This window comes from Electrophorus electricus, chromosome 22 (assembly GCF_013358815.1).
Source record: "Electrophorus electricus isolate fEleEle1 chromosome 22, fEleEle1.pri, whole genome shotgun sequence".
Classification (NCBI taxonomy): Eukaryota; Metazoa; Chordata; class Actinopteri; order Gymnotiformes; family Gymnotidae; genus Electrophorus; species Electrophorus electricus.
In genome coordinates this window covers 10,235,861-10,255,372 of record NC_049556.1, presented here as the reverse complement: position 1 = coordinate 10,255,372, position 19,512 = coordinate 10,235,861, and the positions used below count along the sequence as shown (strand labels likewise).

Sequence of the window (19,512 nt, the reverse complement as noted above, 5' to 3'; positions counted from 1 at the left end):
GACTTTTTTTTTTTTTTATTCTGAGGTGGGTCAAGAGTTTAAGACTCGCAAGTCTCTTCTGAATAAAAAAGACAGCGGACATGCAAACAGGCAACTTTTGGCACAAACAACAAATAGACACACAAGCCTTTGGTGTGACTGCTGGAAAATATAAAATACAAATCTTTTAGACTGAACAGAACATAAGCAAACTGTTCTAAATAGTTACTGACAAAAAGTGAAAAAAATCCAAACAAAACATATTCACTGACCATGATAATCTAATATCAAAACATTTGTGAGCCACTCAATAAACTTAGATTCTGGAAGTGGCAATATTCATTTACACTTAAACATTCCTGCCCTTCCTCAACAGTGAAACGCCCTTACTATCCAGACATCTAAAAAAAAAAAGCTTCCATACTTTAACTGTGGCCTGGCAAGAAGCAAAGAAATGTTTATTGCTGAGACTTACAATCCACGTGAGACACAGCCAAGCAAGAAGACAGGAGAGGTGAAAATGTGAATGAGAGAGCGAGCGTCTTTTCATTATGACTGAATCTATTTGAATTAAGCACCATTTATTAATACACCTGACACAGAGGAAGTTTGATGATTCTCTATTTTTAGTATAAACTGCATATAAAAAAAACCCCCAACATCTCCTAAAGTTTCCTTGCCTCAGTCCATGATGCTTTCATTGCTTTCCTGCCTCCGGTTTCACCTGAGATGTGTCATGACACCACCTTGAAGCTACAGTCTTCCCAGAGTACAGCACCCCTCCTGTTCCGGCAGCCTCAGCCTCTGAGCACGCTCGCCCGCCCTGACCTCGTGGAGAACATGGGGACTCTTCAAGTATCAACACCACTCAGCCCAAAGCTTCAGACATATATTATTTGGAGCCAGAGGCCACTCGAAGAAATAAAGACAAGCAGGTTATGATTAATTAGCACGACCCGCCTCCACCACCCACACAAATATATAATATAGATTTATATATCCATATGTATATAAATAAAAATTCAGTGCTGTAAAAACATCTGACTCCATAGGATCTGACCCATAGTTGAAGGGTTTTTTTCCTTATCGCTTTTCTTATAATTTTATGACTAAAAAAACAACTACTATGTAAACGGAACTGATTATCCCTTGTTAATTGTCCTTCACTGAGAATACAACACTGAGAGGTTGAACACTTGTTAATAACATTTAGACTTGTTTTCTCTTGTCTTTTCTTTTTGATTTTTTGGTTTTAATACAACACAGAATCCATTTTGCATTTTGTGGGGTTTTTTTTTTTTGGCAGCAGTAAGGCACCAAGAAAACATGTCAGTGTGAAAGAGTGTGTGTGTGTGTGTGTTTATAGCCTATAATGCAAGTAAAAACCATTTATTGTCCTGTAGATGTCTGAGAATTGTGTCTCTTTCATTTGCGTATGTGTGTGTGTGTGTATGTGTGTGTGTGTGTGTGTGAAGTTTTCTTCAGTCTCTGGTGGGTGTTGTCGGGGGCAGTCTACAACAGGCAGCGCTGCACGTTGACGCCCTCCTCTGCGTGGACCTGCAGGTCGACGGGCGCCGCGGGCTTCTCGCCCGGCCGGGCGTTCAGCAGAGACAGGTTCTTCAGGCAGCCCGTGAGGCCTGAGGTGAACTTGCCTCCAGTCAGCATGGATATGTCCGGAGCGCCCCCTGCCCCGACCCCCACACAGATAGTACTCAGAATGCATTTTCCCACTGAAAAGTCACAGCACACTGGCCTAGACGATAAACCAAACAGCTGAACTACTGCTCAGCATAGGAACAGAGAGCTGAAGAAGTCTGTGTTTGGATAAAGCAGTACTTACCTATGTACATGTTGCCTTTGGTGTTAACCATGATGCTCTTGCCTTGTGACTGGCCAAGTCGGAGTGTCCTGCCATCCACCTGGATGTAACCCTGCTTTCCTGTCCTGTTTACGACAGAAACAATGAGCCTAAATGTCCATTCATCATTAACAATGTGTGGGTTTATAGCCTGTAATGCCCGTCGTCTTCATGAAACTGCAGAAAACCAGTAGACTCCAAATTCAAATAAGTCCCAGATCCCTTCTTACGACACAAAAGGTAAAAAATAAAATACTACTACTGTCACAAAAAGAGGGGAAAAAATGTGATAATTATCCCAAACTAATGGAACCTGCCGAGAAGCGTCAGATGGCGCAGTACCTGACTGCGACGATCTTGTGCCAGCGTTGGTCATCGATGCGTTCTCTGGACAGGATCTCTGCCTCTCCACTGCCTAGCTGGTAACTACGGGCAGAGGACGGCGCCAACGTCCATGCGTGAGACAACAGCAACATTATAGAAAAAAAGTGAAAAGGAGAATTCTAAAAGACTTTGTGGGTGATTAAATCTAAAAAAAAAAAAAAAGACATTTAAAAATCTTTTGCGATAAGTTCTCCAAATTCTCTAAAATGCACACAAGCAGACAATTCAAACGCCTCACCTGAAAACCAGGTGTCCATTCTGTAAGCCCAGACTTATGAAGTCTTTCCCCCTTCCTTGTTCTCCGGGTTCCTGCAAAGCGAGTAGCGATGGAGAACGCAGCTGAGTGTCTGACGTGTTTGGGACTGCCCGTGACAGGAACTCGCCGCACGGGGCTGTCCCGTGTGGGCCCGTGACGCCCCTTAAAGACCTTTAAAGGCAGATCATCTATTCTAGAATATAACATCAAGGCTCACTATGAACCTGAAGTTCTTTTATATGTCCAACTTCCTAAGACATTTCAGACTGTACTGCACTTACAGGATATACAGTATCAGACACATTATTTTGGTCTCTGTGTGTACGTTGTTTAATACCGGAATGTCTAATCAACAGTATGTCCACCGACGGTACTGTTAAAGAGGAACATTGGTGCTACGGTAAGAATGGTACCGTTAATATGTTAGTTAAATGATGTATTAAAATCACGCTACAAGCTGTGGGGCCACGCGGATGAGTTTATATGTAGCATGGCATCTTGTATCACTAACTGTTACAGCTACCTTTGGACACAAGCATTCAGTCATGGGTGGTGCACCTGCAAAATGGTCTAGTTGAGAATGAAAATGCATGCCAAACTGATGCACAGTTCAGTGGAGGTGTAACTTCAACTCTGACCCCACGGGCCTCACGAGCAGTTTCAGCATGCATGAATTATTCATTAGGGATTCATTAAAATGCAGGGTGGGAGTGTCGTTGTTTCTAGTTATGTGTCACATAATTGGCCCTTTGGTGATAAATGGGACACGTTAAAAAAAATGTATATCTTAATATCTTAATACATTTTGACCTTTACCCTACATTTCCTTGCCTTGTGGTAGTGAAAAGTTAATGTTCGCATGGCTTCTCGAACGTAGCTTGTATTCCAACACAACCTGACCATGCCAGCTCTCTGCAGCAGAAACACGTAGTCTTAGTTCACCATCCACGATGGTCAGATGGAGGGACACACGTGTGTGTGTGTGTGTGTGTGTGTGTGTGTGTGTGTGTGTGTGTGTGTGTGTGAAGAGTGGATCGAGGGACACACATGTGACATGTGATATGCACGAACATCGGTGGGAGATAAAGAGTCCGTTCCAGAACCTACCACTCCCTGCCACAGAATAAGACCGTTTGGAGACGCCGTGTTTATCTCCAGCTGGATAGTCTCCGGGGAATCAGGTGAGCTGAAACCAACCACAGTAATTCAGAGGAGAGTGTCCATAAGATCGAGGTGCAATACACTAAACTGTGTTGAGCAGAACGGCAAAAAAAGGTTACTTGAGTCGGGGTGTCTCACCTGCGTGTGAACATTGGTTTAGGAAGTGCTAGGTAGCTGTCATCATGGAAGTACGCAGCATACCGTACTGGGAAATCTGTGACAAAAGGACAAGTTTCAGTTTACACAACAGTGGAGCCGATCAGGCTTACCTTCTGTTATAGCGCCACCCGGTGGTCATCCCCAGAATAACCCAAGAATAAAGCGAGAAGAAGAGAAGGAAATGACAAATTTTCATGTTTAAATGTTTGATTGTTTTTTAAAAAAGGAAAAGGTAAATGAAATAAAATAAAATAAAAAGGAAAAAATTCAAATGGAACTCAAGAGAACTGACGACACAATCTTGGACAAAATTCAGAATGAATAATAATTATATAATAATTATATAAATAATAATAATAATAATAAGTGAGAATAATAAACACAAGTCACAGTCACGCTGGAGCCAAGGCAAAGCGATGGAAGACATTCTCTCCATACTCCAAACTAAACACAAACACCCCCCCCCCCCAAAAAAAATCCTCAAGCCCCTCACTATGCCACACGTCTGGCCCCGCCCTCACACGCCCTGTCAACACGTGTGACAGGGACAGACGTGCAGTTGTTAGTAACAGATCACGTGCGGCGACACTTTCTCCCTTCGTCCTCCGGCGCGGGCGAGGCCGCTGGCCACGGAGACGCGGGTGCACACGGACGGGCGGGGTCGGGGGCCGGCGGCGGGGGAGGGTGTGGCAGGGGTGAAAGGTCGAGGTGCAGACGGAACGAGACGCCTCTGGAGAAGCCAAAGGGGAATGCTGTGGCTCGCCGTCGGAGTGCCACTCCTAAAGGAGAACGGCTGCCTCAATGCCACATTTGAAAAGAGAAAACGCTGAGGCATAGAATTCCCCTTGCTCAACCTTCCGGTTGACGTTTCTTGGGAGGGCTCGGTGAAGTACAAGCGTCAATGTTTTTTTTTTGTTTTTTTTTTAATGACCTTTTTTTTTTTCAGGGGTCTGTTTACAGGACCCTTGGAACATAAACAAACAAACAGACAATTCTCTCAGCATTCACACGAGCTTTATTACACGTCTCCACTGTACATGCAGCACTCGTACTGCTGAACTATAAGAAAGAGGTTAAGGCATCTCTGTCTGCACTAATGTAAAGGAAGTTGACAAGTGAGTAGCGTGATATACGACGACACCTAAAATACATGCTAATTTTTGGATGTTTGTGTGTTTGTTTGCTTGTATGTCCGTGTTTGTTTTTGATTGTTTTTGTTTTGTTTTTTGGAAGGTTTTGCGGGTGGGGTTAGAGGGTGTGATCCCATGGAAAAAAAAAAAAGTTTGTCCTGGTTAGTGTTCAAGGTCAGGCCGAGGAGTCGCATACTGTACCGTTAACCGCGTCGCGCGCAGACCTCCACGGCGTCTCTGTGACGACGGCCTCCTTCCCTGTGTGTGCGGGATATAGGCACGAGAGCGCACGCGTGAGACGCACAGACCGCCAGCGCTACGGACCACGGTGCGCGCGGGGAGCCGCCTACAGCTTTCCGGACCAGTCCGGCTCACGCTGGCTAACCGTGTCAGAAAGCTGTTTCTTACGTGGGGAAACCCCTTTGGTCAGGGGGTCACAGGCGAACCCTCCACCGGCATGTGAGGAAAACTACATTCAGCTTCTCGTGTGGCATTAATATACCCAACAGAGCCGATCACCTCTATGACTTACGTTCACTTTCTACCGGCTAACCTGGGAGGAGAGATAGCTGTGTTTATCTGCTTTTGGTCTCTGTCTTTCCCAGAATGTGCTAATCTGCTAAATAGCACTGTGTTACCAAAATAAAAGTCTATTGGTCTCTGTATTTCCCAGAATGTGCTAATCTGCTAAATAGCACTGTGTTACCAAAATAAAAGTCTATTGGTCTCTGTATTTCCCAGAATGTGCTAATCTGCTAAATAGCATTGTGCTACCAAAATAAGTCTACACATGTATCATTTACTGTAGTCAGTGATTCTGCCTGCAGGAACCCAGAGCTCTGAGTGCACAAGTTTGGCCTGTGCTCCCAAGTATCAAGGGCAGGCCCTGAGCCACAGCCGGCCTGTTGGAGCAGGGAAGGGAGAAGACTGAGGGGAGCACAGGTGGGGGCGCACAGTGGCAGACAGCAGGGGTGGAGCCAGGTATGACGGAACGACGCGAGACTAACCTTCCTCACAGAAGAGGCCCATGTAGCCCACGGGACACACGCAGACGCCCGCCACACAGTTGCCGCCGTTCTGGCACTGAGAGGAGTCCCTGACAGGCATCTTTCAACCAACTCACAGCGCTCTCCTACACACACAACACACACAACACACACACACACACACACACAACACACGCAGAGCGAGCCAGCATGTAACTGTATTTATCTGGTATGACTAATTATAATTACGGTACTTATTGGTGTAAAACTGTCACCCCACAGGTTTGTCATACAGGCAGCTCTAGGGAACTGAATGCAAAAGCATTTTCCAATAATCAGGACACAAAAACACTCGGAACATTCATATCAAGCTGTAGTACTGGAGTTCCCGAAACGCCTCAGCCAATCCCAGTCCCTAGCCGGGCACGAAGGGCGTTGGCACGCCGGGAGCTCACCCTCGTATCCGTCCCTACAGAGGCACTGGAACTCGTACTCGGCAGTCATCAGGCAAGTACCACCATGCTGGCAGGACCTGCGGTCACACAGACTCTGCTCGGCACACTCGGTGATGGACTGGCTCTCCACAAAGCTGTACGACAGGTCCAGCTTCTTCCCGTTGATGGACACCTGCAGGCACATTCCAGAAGCACCACAGATACGTCAAAGGAAAATTCAGACAAGACAACGAGGTTTACTGGACTATTTTCCAGCAGGTTTCAATGGCATGGATTTACTTGGGTAAGGCATGTCTCTATTAATGAGATTTGAGGGAATCTCGGAGTCAAGGGATGTCTTACTGTTGAGAAAAAATGCCCTGTTTCCTACACGTCTGCTAGCTTTTAAGCTGTTCTGCTGCTACCTGTTTAGCATGATTAACCAGATCCACTTTATTCCTTAGTGAGCGATACAGTCACAGCTGTGTGAATTCCCTGGCATCTCCTGTCTGAGGTTGTGTGCACGCGCATATCAACAATGACCTCTTCGATGCAGCCGTCGAACAGCAAGCTGACATTGGCGGGTTTGGGAAGGAGGTCCATGCTGGGAACTCCGCCCGAGGAACATGTGGCGTGTAGATGTTGAGGCCCTGTGCCTTGCCGGGCGAGGACCTCTGGATCTCGCGCGCGTGGTCCACCTTCAGAGAGCCGTCCTTACCCAGACGCTCCGCGGACACGTGATGCCACTGGCCCAACGAGACGGGTTCCTGGCTACGCAGCACGGCCTGGCCTGCACACGCACGCACAAACACACTTTGACACGCCTGGTTTAACTCCTCAGCAAATCACCAAGCCCTTCATGAACTGGGTCAGGTGTGTTAAAGTAGGGGAACTCAGAAGTCACTCCATGACCTGAGGTTGACCCCTTTGGCGCTGGCAGTGGTTTACACTGTAAGAGGCCTATTAATGCTGGATATTAAACCTCTTAAAACCTGTGTACGTACTGAAATGAAATGTTGTTTATATTTTAAAGTGTGCGTGTGTGTGTGTGTGTCCAACCTGTTCCGAGCTCGAATCGGAACTCCACATGCCCATCCACCATGGAGAGAGCCACGAAGTCCTCCACCTTCATCTTCCTCCCCCCGCTGAAGAACATGAGGCCATCTGTGGACATGGGCTTGAACTCCATGTCGATGCGCAGGTCGTTGTGGATGTTGGTGAGGGGCGGGTAGGCGATGTACGAATCCTTGCCGTCGAACGATGGCGTGGTGACCAGCGTGCCTGTGGAGCAGGGAGTGGGGTCAGCAGGGGCGTGGTCAACAGTGGGTGGGCCCAGCAGGGGGCGGGGCCTGTTGGCAGGTGCCCTTACCGGCCATGCACTTGGTCCCGTGTTTTCCGAGGTGACAGCGGCAGTCATAACCCATGACGTTGGGGCGGTTGATGCATGTGGCGTCCGGCCCACAGGCCTCTGCAGATGGGAACATAAAACATACATGTAAGTGTGTGTGTGTGTGTGTGTGTGTGTGTGTGTGTGTGTGTGTGTGGGTGTACATATGTACATATGCACCATTGCGGGTGGCAGTTGGACTGGGTTTCCCACCTGGGTGGCAGCGCAGGGCAGACTGGTGCTGACAGTTGCTCCCAGTGAAGCCTTGCATGCAGTTGCACTTGTACAGACTGGCCACCGAATCCTGACACACCCCACCGTTCTGCACCATAGACACAGCCTCATGAGTCACGATATACAGCCATGTAAGCACAAAAGCCACGAGGTAGCACGGAAACCCAGCTGGGCCACGTTGGGAAGGCCACATGGTTCTCTCTGCGACGCTGCTGTTGCCATGGTGTCATGTATGTTTCACACGGCAGATGCGTAAACAGACTGACAATGTTCGTACAGGAGAGGCAGGTCTAACCTGACACGGGTGATCCTTGCAGGTTGGGCAGTTAGTAACGCCAGTAGAACTTTTGTCAAGGTCCTTGAAAAATGATTTCCTCTCCTGGATGACCAGATGACTAATGCAACCTGGAGGGGGGGGTAAGGAGGGGTAAGGGAGGGGTAAAGGAGGCAGGTAAGGGAGGGGGGGTAAGGGAGGGGTAAAGGAGGGGGTAAGTGAGGGGGTAATGGAGGGGGGTAAGGGAGGGTAAAGGAGGGGGGGTAAGGGAGGGGGTAATGGAGGGGGGGGTAAGAGGGGGTAAGAAGGGGTAATGGAGGGGGGTAAGGGAGGGGGGTAAGGAGGGGTAAGGAGGGGTAAAGGAAACCGGATCAAGACAACATTAGAAGTGCACAGAAGGGTTAACAACCTTTATGGAGTCATAGGAGTTCATCCACACAATTCAGGTCGGTTGAGTTTGGTACACTTCTTACTGTTTAGGTTTTGCAACATTTATGATAAAAAGCCTTTGATTATCCCTCCTGGGGAAATCTGTATTGCTACATTATTTACAATAAATAGATTAATAAAAGTGCAACTGAAAGGTGCAAAATGTAAAAAAGTAAAATCATACACATTTACAAGTATTACTGCACATTTAAGGTATTTCTCAGAAAGGATATTGCACATATATTGCTAGTATTGCACAATGTTCTATTGCAGCATTTAAATAAATACAGATATGGGCGGTATTTGTTGGTATTATATGGTATTAATCGTATTATACAGGTGATGAGGTACAATTGCTAAAATTACACATTAAAATGAGTTGCACTGAGTGGAGTGAGGTGAGGGCCTTTATGTGAGTGTCTGATGTGCTGCCCGGGGTGGTTCCCACTCTAGAGCCTACCAGCAGTATTTAATTACACAGTAGTTTTATACATACAATACTGAAACAAGTAGAGAAATAAAAGACTTTTATTTTGAAACAAAATTAGGTTCAGTTTCTTACCAACAAAGCCGGTTTTGAGCTCTGCAGTCTTGGCGATCATGCTATAGTTTGGATAGCCGCCCACAAACAGCTCCTCGTTCAAATCCAGGCCTTGGAATTTGCCCTGGACAGCAGATGTTCCACATGTAAGATGCTGTTACTCACCCTCAGTCCAGCACACAGCGCCCAAACAGGACGGAGGCGCGATGGCACAGGGGGCCGACGAGAGCGCACCTGCGAGCTGCCATTGATGGGGGCCTCCTCGTCCACCGCCAGGGAGCCCAGAGTGCCATTACGCCACAGCTGCACGGTGTGGAACTCACCCAGCTTGATCGCGCTGGGGTGGCGGATGGTCGCCATGCCAGAGCCCACATCGAACCTTCACCACACGGACAACGGAGACGCGGCAGGAAGTTAGAAGACATTGGGATGAAATTTGGAAGATGGGATGTCGTATGGAAGACGGTGGGATGAAATGAGCTCACGGATAAGTTTCGCTCTGAAACAGCTTTCAGGTGTGCATCATACCACTGGACTCGTGACTTTGTTTCAAATACCTGAACTCAGGGCGGCCGCCCACCAGCCCAAAGGAAATGAAATCGGCTCCCATCGTCTTCTTCTGTCCGTTATACAGGATCATCCCTGGGGGAGCCGCAGAAGTGGGTAAGGGGAGTGCTGACGCCTCCTCGTCTGAACCCGCCCCGTCCCGCCAGGGTCGGGTTGGGTCAGGCCGGGTCCATGGAGCCGAGCGGAAGAGCAGCATGCAGGGGCAGGGGAAGGGGGCACCTGGCCGAGCAGAGTGTCAGAGGGGCACATGCCAGGCCTCGGGCACCAGGGATGGGGTCAGGGGATCGACCTGTACCATCCACTTCTGCAGTGGTGTACATGAACCTGACAAGACCTGCTACCCTGATGTATTCATAGTGTGCTTACATTTGCTTCTTTTTAAATGTTTTTTAACATTTTTAATTTTTTTATCTATTGCAGCAATATAGTAATGTCACATTAGAAGCGCAGGTCATTTGCAATATACACTTGCAAGTGTGCTGTAATGTACTCAACAAGCTTGGGTGAACACAGCAAACCTTAAACAGACCTTAGTACATGACCTCACACCCGATCTGTCACGGTGCGCTTCTACAAACAGGCATCGACGCAACACATGCGGCAGCCTACATGTCAAAGCACCATAGCGCAGGACATACGGATGCACCGGGCACAAACTGACTACATGCCGTTACGGGAAAGACAGCGGCTCTTATGAGCCATTCCGAAAAACCATGCTGCAGCCCAAGCACCGAGGCCGCTTTCCAATCTCCGTAGCGGCGCACTCGGACCGCAGTCGGCAAGCTCTTGGCCAGCGGCGTGTGCTAGTGGGATTGAGAAGTGGCCGGCGCTCCTAAGGGGAGGAAGCCGTGCGGCATGCAACGGGTCCACGGCAACGGGGCCTAAGAACGCACGCTCGTGCTCCCTCTCGAGCGCGCTGACTCACACCGCGTACAAAATGAGACCTTCATAGCAAAAGGCGAGGGTCAAAAGTTTGAGTTTGCAAAAGAGGAAGAAAAAAAAACCCCACCGTTAACGTCAGACATACGTGGCACTTTTAGGATAACAGACGTTTTTCAACAAGGAGGATTCTGATCGGTCCTAACGACTGACGGATGCTTACCGTCCACGTTGTCCGGCCTGAAGGTGACCTTGATGTTGAACGCTTTGTAGGAGTTTTTGATTGTAGGCATGGTGGAGGTATGAACAGAGGTTCCTGACTGAAGTAAGGCATCACTTGCTCTGCATGACACCGGAGATGCAGCATGATTACACAGCCGCGCCGGGGCGGTCACATGGTCTCGGGCGTGGTCCGCCCTGCCGCGCGGCTGACTCACCGTGCACAACGAGCTTGGTGAACGCCTGCACCTTGCCCTGCTTGTTGGCCGCCGTGCACACATACGTGCCCGAGTCCTCGTGGCTGACTTCTGGCACAGTGAGCACATGCCCGTCCTGCGTGACCTTCAGGGGGAGCTCGCCATCCAGCTGAAAAGAGAGGTTTCTTTGGTTTGCAAGAAAGCAACCCCTTCGAGTGTGAATGGATGACGAATCAGCTCGGTTACGTAGCGAGACCAAGGAGGAGTTGAGCTGAGCGTGTCAGAGATGAGCTGGTGTGAGCGTGGAGGTCTGGGCAGCGCGGGGCGTCGGTTACCTTTGACCACATGATGGTCGGAACTGGGTACCCTGACGCGATGCAGGGAAAGATGGCAGTAGAGCCAATGGTCACTTCCTTCGCCTCGGGCTGGGCAACAATCTGGGGCAAAGCTTTAAAAACACACCCCACGTGTTACAGAGTGACCCCCAGTTGCCCGCAGGTCACCCCATTAACATTAACTGGGTTTGAGTTGCATGCTGTATTGAGGTGCGTACACTGGACGTTGAGGACCACTTGGGACTGCACGGAGCCCACGTCGTTGGTTGCCGTGCAGCGATACTGGCCGGCGTCAGCCTCCGTCACGTGCTCGATCCGCAGCAGGCCACCCCTGACGTGCACGTGCTCGGGCAGTGGGCCGCCCGCCTTGCTCCAGTGCACCGATGGTTCGGGCTCGCCCACAGCGTGACACTCAAACTCCACCGCCCCTCCCACCATGACCGTCTGCACGGACGTGCGCACGTTGATCGTCACCTTGGGCAGGGCTGCAACACACACACACACACACACACACACACACACACACACACGCACCAATCAGGACATGGAGACCAGGCAACAAAAAAAGAAAACAAAAGGGAGGCGTGGGTACTGTTATGCTCCGGTCCATGGGCCGGGGGTGCATGGGTACTGTTTGGATCTGGTCTGCAGGCCTGGTGTGCCTGGGTGCTGTTATGCCCTGGTCCGGGGGTATGCCCTGGTAAATGGGGTACCATTTGGGTGTGGTGCGTTGGACTGACCTTGAATGGCGAGCTTGGCGCTGTCTTGGGCCTGGCCGAACACGCTGCTTGCTCGGCAGATGTACACACCCTCGTTGCTCTTCTCGAGGTTCTCGATCCTGCAAGAAACGCCACAGAGGCAGTTTAGAAAACCGCACCCACCCAACACACTCATCACACAGTCCAGATCACAGGATGTCACTTAAATCTGTGCTCTGACGCTGGCCGTGCCGGGCCGGACAGCGCGGCCCACCTCAGTACGCCGTCTTTGATGTGGTGGTTGAGCGGGAGGGCTCCTCCCTCCTTCAGCCACTCCAGTGTGACCTCGGCGCCCCCGCTGGCTGAGCAGGTGAACTCCACCGCGCTGCCCACGGCCTTCACCTCCACCTGGGGGGCCACGCGCACCGACAGGGGCGCTGTGCACAAAACACAGAGCCGTCCACTGTGGGTCCTCACGCACACCCCACCCTTAACCCTCAGCTATAGAGAACACGCCACAGTCACTTAGAAGGGGCAGAAGGGCAAAACAAAGCTAAGCAAACAGCCACCAGAACTGGAACTTTTTAATGTTTGTGATGTTTGATAAAGACATTATATAAATATTTCTATTATTGTTATTTCTACTACTATTATTTATTATTGTTGTTGTTGTTGAAATCCAGTGTCCTCCTGGACAGGGTTGTGGCCTGTTCCAGTGATGGTTGCGGTCTACCTCGGGCTGGTCTCCGTGGTAACGGACAGCCAGGCCGACACCGTGGTGGGTGGGCCCCGGGTACTCACATCGCACCCGCACTTTGGCCGTCGCCTTGCTGCTGCCCACTTCGTTGCTGGCCACGCACACGTAGGTGCCTGCGTCGGCGGGCGTGGCCAGATTGATCTGCAGGTCCGCCCCCTGCTGTTCGGCAGCGGGGGGCAGGGGCCCGCCCTCTCTGCTCCACTCAAAGCGCAGCGGCGGGGTGCCGTGGGCCAGGCACTGCAGACGGATCACCTCACCCTCGCGGACCGCCACGTCGTCCGGCAGCACGGTGGTGTACGGCGGCGCTGAAACACGTGCAGCGGTCAAACTCCAAAACCGAGAAAGCTAATTACAGCAGGACGACCGAGCTCTACGGTAACGGACATGACGGTGGTGGACTAGCAGGCTGTGGTCAGTGCCTAGAAAACTACGTTACCCCTACGAAACCCTGCACGATCTATGAACCACACGGTGCGTCCAGTGCTCAGAGCTGAGGAACTCGCACGGCACTCACTTTCCACATCCAGCATGATGGTGGCCTCGCTGGTGCCCAGGGGGTTGGTGGCATTGCAGATGTACTGGCCAGAGTCCTGACGGCCCACGCTGGGGAGAACCAGGCTGTTATTGACTATCTTGTGCCTCCAGGGGAGAGGGGCACGCAGCTTAGACCAGGTGATGGTTGGCTTTGGGAATCCTAGTGACAACAGAAAAACATTCACACGCCACGTTACACAGTATGGCAGGCAGAACTGTTAATTCTGCTCGATTCGGTTTTATTTGCATGGCATTTTTTTCGTTAACGCAGACGCCATCACTATAAACGGCTCCGGAACGTCGAACAGCCGGCAGATAAAAAGATAAAAACACGTTTGACATTGGCGGTGCGGAGACCACGCGTGCGTACCGTGGGCATCGCACTGCAGGGTGGTGGTCGCGCCCTCCACTACAATCATCAGGGGCTCCTTCACGTTGGCGAGGGGCACGGTGGGCACCTGCGTGCCTCCTTCCACCACCACCTCCACGCTCGTCTCCGTCTTGCCCTGGCTGTTCTGCGCCGCGCAAACATAGGTGCCGCTGTCCTCGGGCCGCGCCACCAAGATCTGAGGAAGGGGAGAACGAAACGCTTTAGGGAGTCCGCTGCTAAGAGCGCTGACCGCGGTGTGCGGCGCGGGGCGGCAGACGGCCGCAGACCTGCAGGACCACGTTGGACTCTGCGGGAACGGGGCTGGTCAGCACGGTCTTGCGGGCATTGTCCAGCCGGTGCCAGGTAACGGAGGGTCGCGGTTCTCCGGCTGCCTGGCACTCCAGGTTAATGGGGTTGCCCACTGTCACGTGCACGGGCCCTGCGGGGGTCACTGTGGCCCTGGGGGACTCTGATGGGGAAATGACAACAGAGTTGTCACAGTGCTGTGAGACCATTGCTGTCTGCACAGGAGAAAGCTGACAAGGGTTGAAGGTATCATACCTCTTACAACCAGAGACACGATGCTGTGGGTGATTCCAAACAGGTTGCTGGCCACGCAGCGGTACGTGCCCTGGTTCTTGGCCTGGGCGTTGGCGATGGTGATCACCGAGGCATCTGGGCCGATCTTCACGTTATCTAAGGCCACAGCCACGAGTTATTCACCCGAGTTATTCAAAGCGTTCCGAAAACGGTACTCAATGCAAAACACCCCCAACCAAAACAGCAAACCGTATTTGAAAGGCCATGCGTGTTGGTAGCATTCTGTGCTCCAGAGGGGGCCGCACCTGGCAGGGGCTGGTCGCTGGCAAACTTCCATTCCAAACGCACGGGCTGGGCCCCGCTGTGCACACGGCACCGGAAGCTGGCTGCCTCGCCCTGCCGCACAGCCGCGCTGTGGGGCTCGATGGAGATGATGGGGCTCTGGAGACCTTCTCCAGGGGGCCAGAAAACCACGGTCAGCAGCGGGACACAAGCACAACAAACACTCTGATCACCCCGTGGTTCAGGTGCGTTTGTCTAAGCGCTGTCCTTCGTCAGACACATGCATGCGTTTTTTTGGTTTGTTTTTTTGTCCCTGGAGCTGTGGAGCTCTTGAATGACGGCGGAGCTTACGGGAGGACTCAGAGGTGACAGACACGGACACGGACGCCTGACGGACATGCGGGCCTCCGACCACCCTGCAGATGTATTCTCCCGAGTCATCGGGGGAGGCTCTCAGGATGCGCAGCTGCGTTCCTAAAACCTGCACACACACACACACACACACACACACACAATATCGTTCTCAGTCACTAGTGTGACACCTATTAGGATAAAATACTTACAATAGGCCAAAGCAAACTGTGAACAGGGTGTATGAGGTGGGGACAGGCCTGGTGGAAGGAGGAGAGGTGGCCACTGGCTCTGCTCCACGTGACAGAAGGTGGAGGGTCTCCCGGGACAATGCAGTTCAGGTCCAGCATCTCTCCCTCCACCACCGAGGCAATGGAGGGCTGGATGGTGATCACACTGGCGGCGGTCTCTCCTACGTGCGGGTTTAACAAAGTGGACATTTGACCCTTTGAGGAAGCACTTTCGCAGAACACGACAGTTATACAGCTAGAAGATCAAGGACTAAGGGTTTTTTCATGTATCTTGAAAAATGGAAACGTTAGCCTGTTGTGCTGGTGGCGAAAAACCCATGCGAATTTTGTGTTCCATCTCTTTTTTGAGATAACGATGGTTGCACAAACTATGACTAATCAGCTTAATTCGATTCCAGCCATGGAAAACCCATAAAAAGGCACGTCCGCTGGAAGGCGCTCCTATAGGTTGGCAGTGACGCAGAGTGCGTTATAACGAGGAATCCCGGAGTCTCTGATTAGTCTGCCCACAGCGGATGGGCACGCTGACTAATATGTTTTAACCGCCCAGGATCAAAGCTTTTCTTTTCTTTAAATTTCACAGAATTCACCCCAAAGGCAAATTAGCAACAGACATAGTGAAAAATTAGTAAAAAAAAGCCTTCAGCTGAACATATTCGCTTTAATCTCTAAAACGTGTGTTGTTATTACATTGTGGATTATGTGTGTGCAAACAGACTTCACTTTATCTGCAGCTCACATCTGGTTATCTTCTTCTTTAAATGATGCTTTTGTTCTCTGTTCATTCTGTATTAGAACGATGCTGGACTCTTAACTTCCACTTTATGTGAAGGTATTGTTAAAAGGCAAATGAATGAACGAATGAATGAATGAATCAATCAAAAACAATCAATTAAATAATGAATCAATACATCAATAAATCAACAATACTCACAGGTCAAAGTCAACATTTAGCTCATGCTCCGAATGGCATAATAACATAAATAATCTAACAAACAAACTCTCTCTGCGTTTCAGAAACTTTTAATAAAAGAAAATGGGCTCAGATCAGGTCTAAAGACCACAAATGCCCTGGAGACCACAGAGCACACGCACACACTCTGATAAAGGCCAGATGTGGTCACCCTCCCCCTCCCCTGCACACTCTGATAAAGGCCAGATGTGGTCACCCTCCCCCTCCCCTGCACACACTATAATCACCTTCCCTAAATCTGTTCTGTGTAACTTAGATAATTTAATAAAAAAATAATTTAATACAATTATTTTTTAAAAATACTTTCAAAAAAGTTTTTTTTAAGCATTTACAAATATATGACATACATTTCTTTCATTCCGAGCTATTTTTTAGTTAATTCTCTTCTCCAGAAAGTACTGTATTTAAAATGCTTCGAAAACTTTATACAGTTGTACTTAGAGATTCAACTCGTCAGCCTTTTTTTCACAGGATTTTCATGCACGAGTAGCATTTTTAATTTCCACCAGTGTCTGAGCCAGCCGTGTTGCTAAACACGGTCGGGGTGGGGTGGGGTGGTGAGTGGGTGGGTGCGCTTACCTTTGATCACAGTGACCCTGATGGGTGCCTCGGAGGAGCCTATGGCGTTGGTGCCCACGCACAGATACGTGCCAGCGTCCGCCAGTGTGACGTTGGGGATGAGCAGCGTGCCGAAGTCCGTGCGCTCCGTGCTTGCCTGCACACGTTACCCGGGGGGGATGGACGGTTTAAGCGCGCCAAACCTCGCGTTAAACACATCTGTCCACAGCGCACTGCAGTTAGTCACATGAAGAGGCATCCAGGGTCGGCTGCAACGTCCATTCTTACCTCGTTTCACCCGAGCGGGACGACAGGTGCGCAGATCACGCAAACACACGGATCGGCGGGGTAGCTGCGAAAGCAGCTGGTTTTACTGGTGTGCTTTTGATTTGCGCTGTGTTGCTAAGCCCACATCTCACGTACCGTATAAGACGTGAACAACGAAACATCGCCGACTGCAGTTAATAATGTGGTGGGAGCGCACAGAAATGTTACAGCGTGACAAGGTTAGAGGAGCTAATTGTGTTTAGTACGCTGCCCCTCGCTATACTACGTAGTCCTGTTGTAGAGAAATCCCACATTCATGCCTGTTCCTTTTCTGGTTTTTGGCTTTTTTACAAAAATATATGTAAATGCTCGATAAAAAAAACAGGGAACAGTTCCAAATGTCATCACTACCACTGGCCCCTTCCATTTTATTATTAGTGACAGTAGCTTAACAAAAGAAAACAGAAAAAAGTGAAGTATCCATGAAATAGAGGCAAGTTGAAGGGGGCGGAGCGAAGGGGCGGAGCCTGTCTGTTTAGGTGGGGGAGGCGTGAAGGGGGCGGACCCTTAATGTGGGATTTACCAGACACTGTCCCTGCTGTGAGAGTGGTGGGATGGGATTGTTTTGGGGGCACTCTGGAATCCTGGTGACAAATCTGCTCAGCCAGACGTGCTGGAGTGTCAGTGCGAGGTCAGCGCGAGGTCAGTGCGTCTGGACTGTGGCGTGGAGCAGGTCCAAGTCCGCTCGCCAGCCTTCGACGCGCCAGATTTGCTAGAGCACACAGAATTTCTGCGTGGCTGCACAGCAGAGCGCACCCCAGAAAACGCTCTGCAGCGCCATTGGACGGCCACGTAAACCAGCCCACAAAGAAACAAATCAAAGCCCTCAGCAGGATGAGGCAGAGTGGACTTAGCAGTTTCACACCCCACTCAGCACAACAAAAACCCCCAAACAAACAGAAAAGGTTAGATGCTACAATACAAACTTACGTGAGCTCGTCTCCCTTATAGGTACAAGCTATTTTCTCAAATCTCTCCGGAATGATCAGACCCCATTTTTACCTGCGCATTAATTATTAATTAGTGTTCTGCAAATGAACAATGACGTGTCGGATTTTTTTTTAAAAACATGCACTTAGTTGACAGCGTGTTGGGTGAGCAAAGTGAGACAAACAGATGGAATCAGTGGGGGGGGGGGGGGGGGGGGTGAGGGGGGGGGTGAGAGACAGACACCAGACAGATGGACAGACCTGCAGCTCTTCAATATGTCTCTGTAATACATCAAGACTGTTCGAGTTAAACTGATGGAAACCGTGAGAAGGTATGGCCTGAACAAAACGTCAAGACACAAGTTGGACCAAAACAAAACAAACAAACAACAAAACACAAACACACAAAAAAGGGAAAGAGATGAAACGGTCAAAAAAACGGAACACCTCCAGCGGAAACAAGCCCTCCAAACCACCATGATGCATATATGAGAAGGGCGGAACGCCGTTCCGACTCTCACCTGCGTGGGCAGCGTGCCGCCTCTCCTCTTCCAGGTGAGTTCAGGGCTGGGGCGTGCCTCCAGCCCCTGCAGTACAACCTCAGCGTGTCGCCCTCGTGGATCTCCACCTGCTGTGGGCTCACCTGCACGTGGGGAAAGCTGGCGCCTGGAACGTCACAGGTGATGAAGTCACAGGCCAGTCACAGGTGATGAGGGGAACCCCCCAGGTATCAGATTACGTTACAGCGCTGCACTTACGCTGCCGTTATACGTAACGCACCCATACGCCGCTCGTATCTTGTGAACACTTGTAAGCGTTGATGCACTTTTTTCTCTTATGTAAGTCCAGAATATGAATGCCACGTTTACACACCATTGCCCGGTGCATTACGCTGTAATTAATCGTGTAGGTACACGGTAACAGTAAAGTGTTACCCTCTCCTGTGACCCAGGCTCACAGCCTACTGTCTAAGATGTGTGTGAGTGTACGTACTGTGCACGTAGAGAACAGCCTGTGCTGTGTGCTCGCCGTGTGTGTTTAGGGCGCGGCACATGTACTGGCCCTCGTCTGCACGGTCCACGGTGGGGAAGGTGAGAATGCCGCCCCGGATGACGGCACTGCCGCTGATGCGGTTCCCAGGGCCTCCTGGGAAATTGAGTTCAACTCCCGTTAACCCTTCCCCCACATAAATCAAACGTAACTCCTTAACTGTTTTCTAATCAATTTACCAATGCCCCCAATCTAAATTAGAGATAATTCCCAGTGTAGTAGGTGTCTCCCTGATTGACAGTTTCACTAGGAGCTGGAGGCGTGTCAGTGCAGCTCTAATAACTATACCTTGCACACCCTTCACAGGTACTTAAAGACTCTTGGAGTCTCATACAGAGCTCTGCTCTACCTGGCTGGATAGTATTTTGGTTTTTGGCAAGGACACATAATAATAATATATAATTTTGACATGGTATCTCTTCTTAACCCTCAAAAGTCTAAGACATCATCATTCACATACATCAAATAGCATGTTTTTATATC

General features: G+C 50.1%; 1 protein-coding gene across 1 annotated transcript in view; it reads right to left on the bottom strand.

Annotated features, from left to right (window-relative positions):
* hspg2 (heparan sulfate proteoglycan 2) overlaps positions 1 to 19,512 on the bottom strand; it is a 76,264-nt gene continuing 56,752 nt past the window's right edge. The window contains 40 exon segments of the mRNA XM_027011987.2: positions 1 to 1,664; positions 1,820 to 1,923; positions 2,180 to 2,263; positions 2,460 to 2,530; positions 3,585 to 3,663; positions 3,777 to 3,852; positions 5,129 to 5,185; positions 5,935 to 6,037; positions 6,040 to 6,059; positions 6,369 to 6,540; positions 6,891 to 6,974; positions 6,977 to 7,137; positions 7,407 to 7,628; positions 7,717 to 7,815; positions 7,948 to 8,056; positions 8,264 to 8,373; positions 9,234 to 9,336; positions 9,447 to 9,591; positions 9,770 to 9,854; positions 10,706 to 10,723; positions 10,882 to 10,963; positions 10,966 to 11,000; positions 11,096 to 11,243; positions 11,410 to 11,522; positions 11,628 to 11,894; positions 12,150 to 12,247; positions 12,382 to 12,544; positions 12,909 to 13,169; positions 13,379 to 13,558; positions 13,769 to 13,964; positions 14,056 to 14,237; positions 14,330 to 14,464; positions 14,614 to 14,757; positions 14,942 to 15,071; positions 15,202 to 15,353; positions 16,745 to 16,880; positions 18,241 to 18,318; positions 18,501 to 18,560; positions 18,563 to 18,645; positions 18,973 to 19,125. Of these exon segments, the coding sequence (XP_026867788.2) occupies positions 1,492 to 1,664; positions 1,820 to 1,923; positions 2,180 to 2,263; positions 2,460 to 2,530; positions 3,585 to 3,663; positions 3,777 to 3,852; positions 5,129 to 5,185; positions 5,935 to 6,037; positions 6,040 to 6,059; positions 6,369 to 6,540; positions 6,891 to 6,974; positions 6,977 to 7,137; positions 7,407 to 7,628; positions 7,717 to 7,815; positions 7,948 to 8,056; positions 8,264 to 8,373; positions 9,234 to 9,336; positions 9,447 to 9,591; positions 9,770 to 9,854; positions 10,706 to 10,723; positions 10,882 to 10,963; positions 10,966 to 11,000; positions 11,096 to 11,243; positions 11,410 to 11,522; positions 11,628 to 11,894; positions 12,150 to 12,247; positions 12,382 to 12,544; positions 12,909 to 13,169; positions 13,379 to 13,558; positions 13,769 to 13,964; positions 14,056 to 14,237; positions 14,330 to 14,464; positions 14,614 to 14,757; positions 14,942 to 15,071; positions 15,202 to 15,353; positions 16,745 to 16,880; positions 18,241 to 18,318; positions 18,501 to 18,560; positions 18,563 to 18,645; positions 18,973 to 19,125 (4,871 nt within the window). The 3' untranslated portion in view covers positions 1 to 1,491.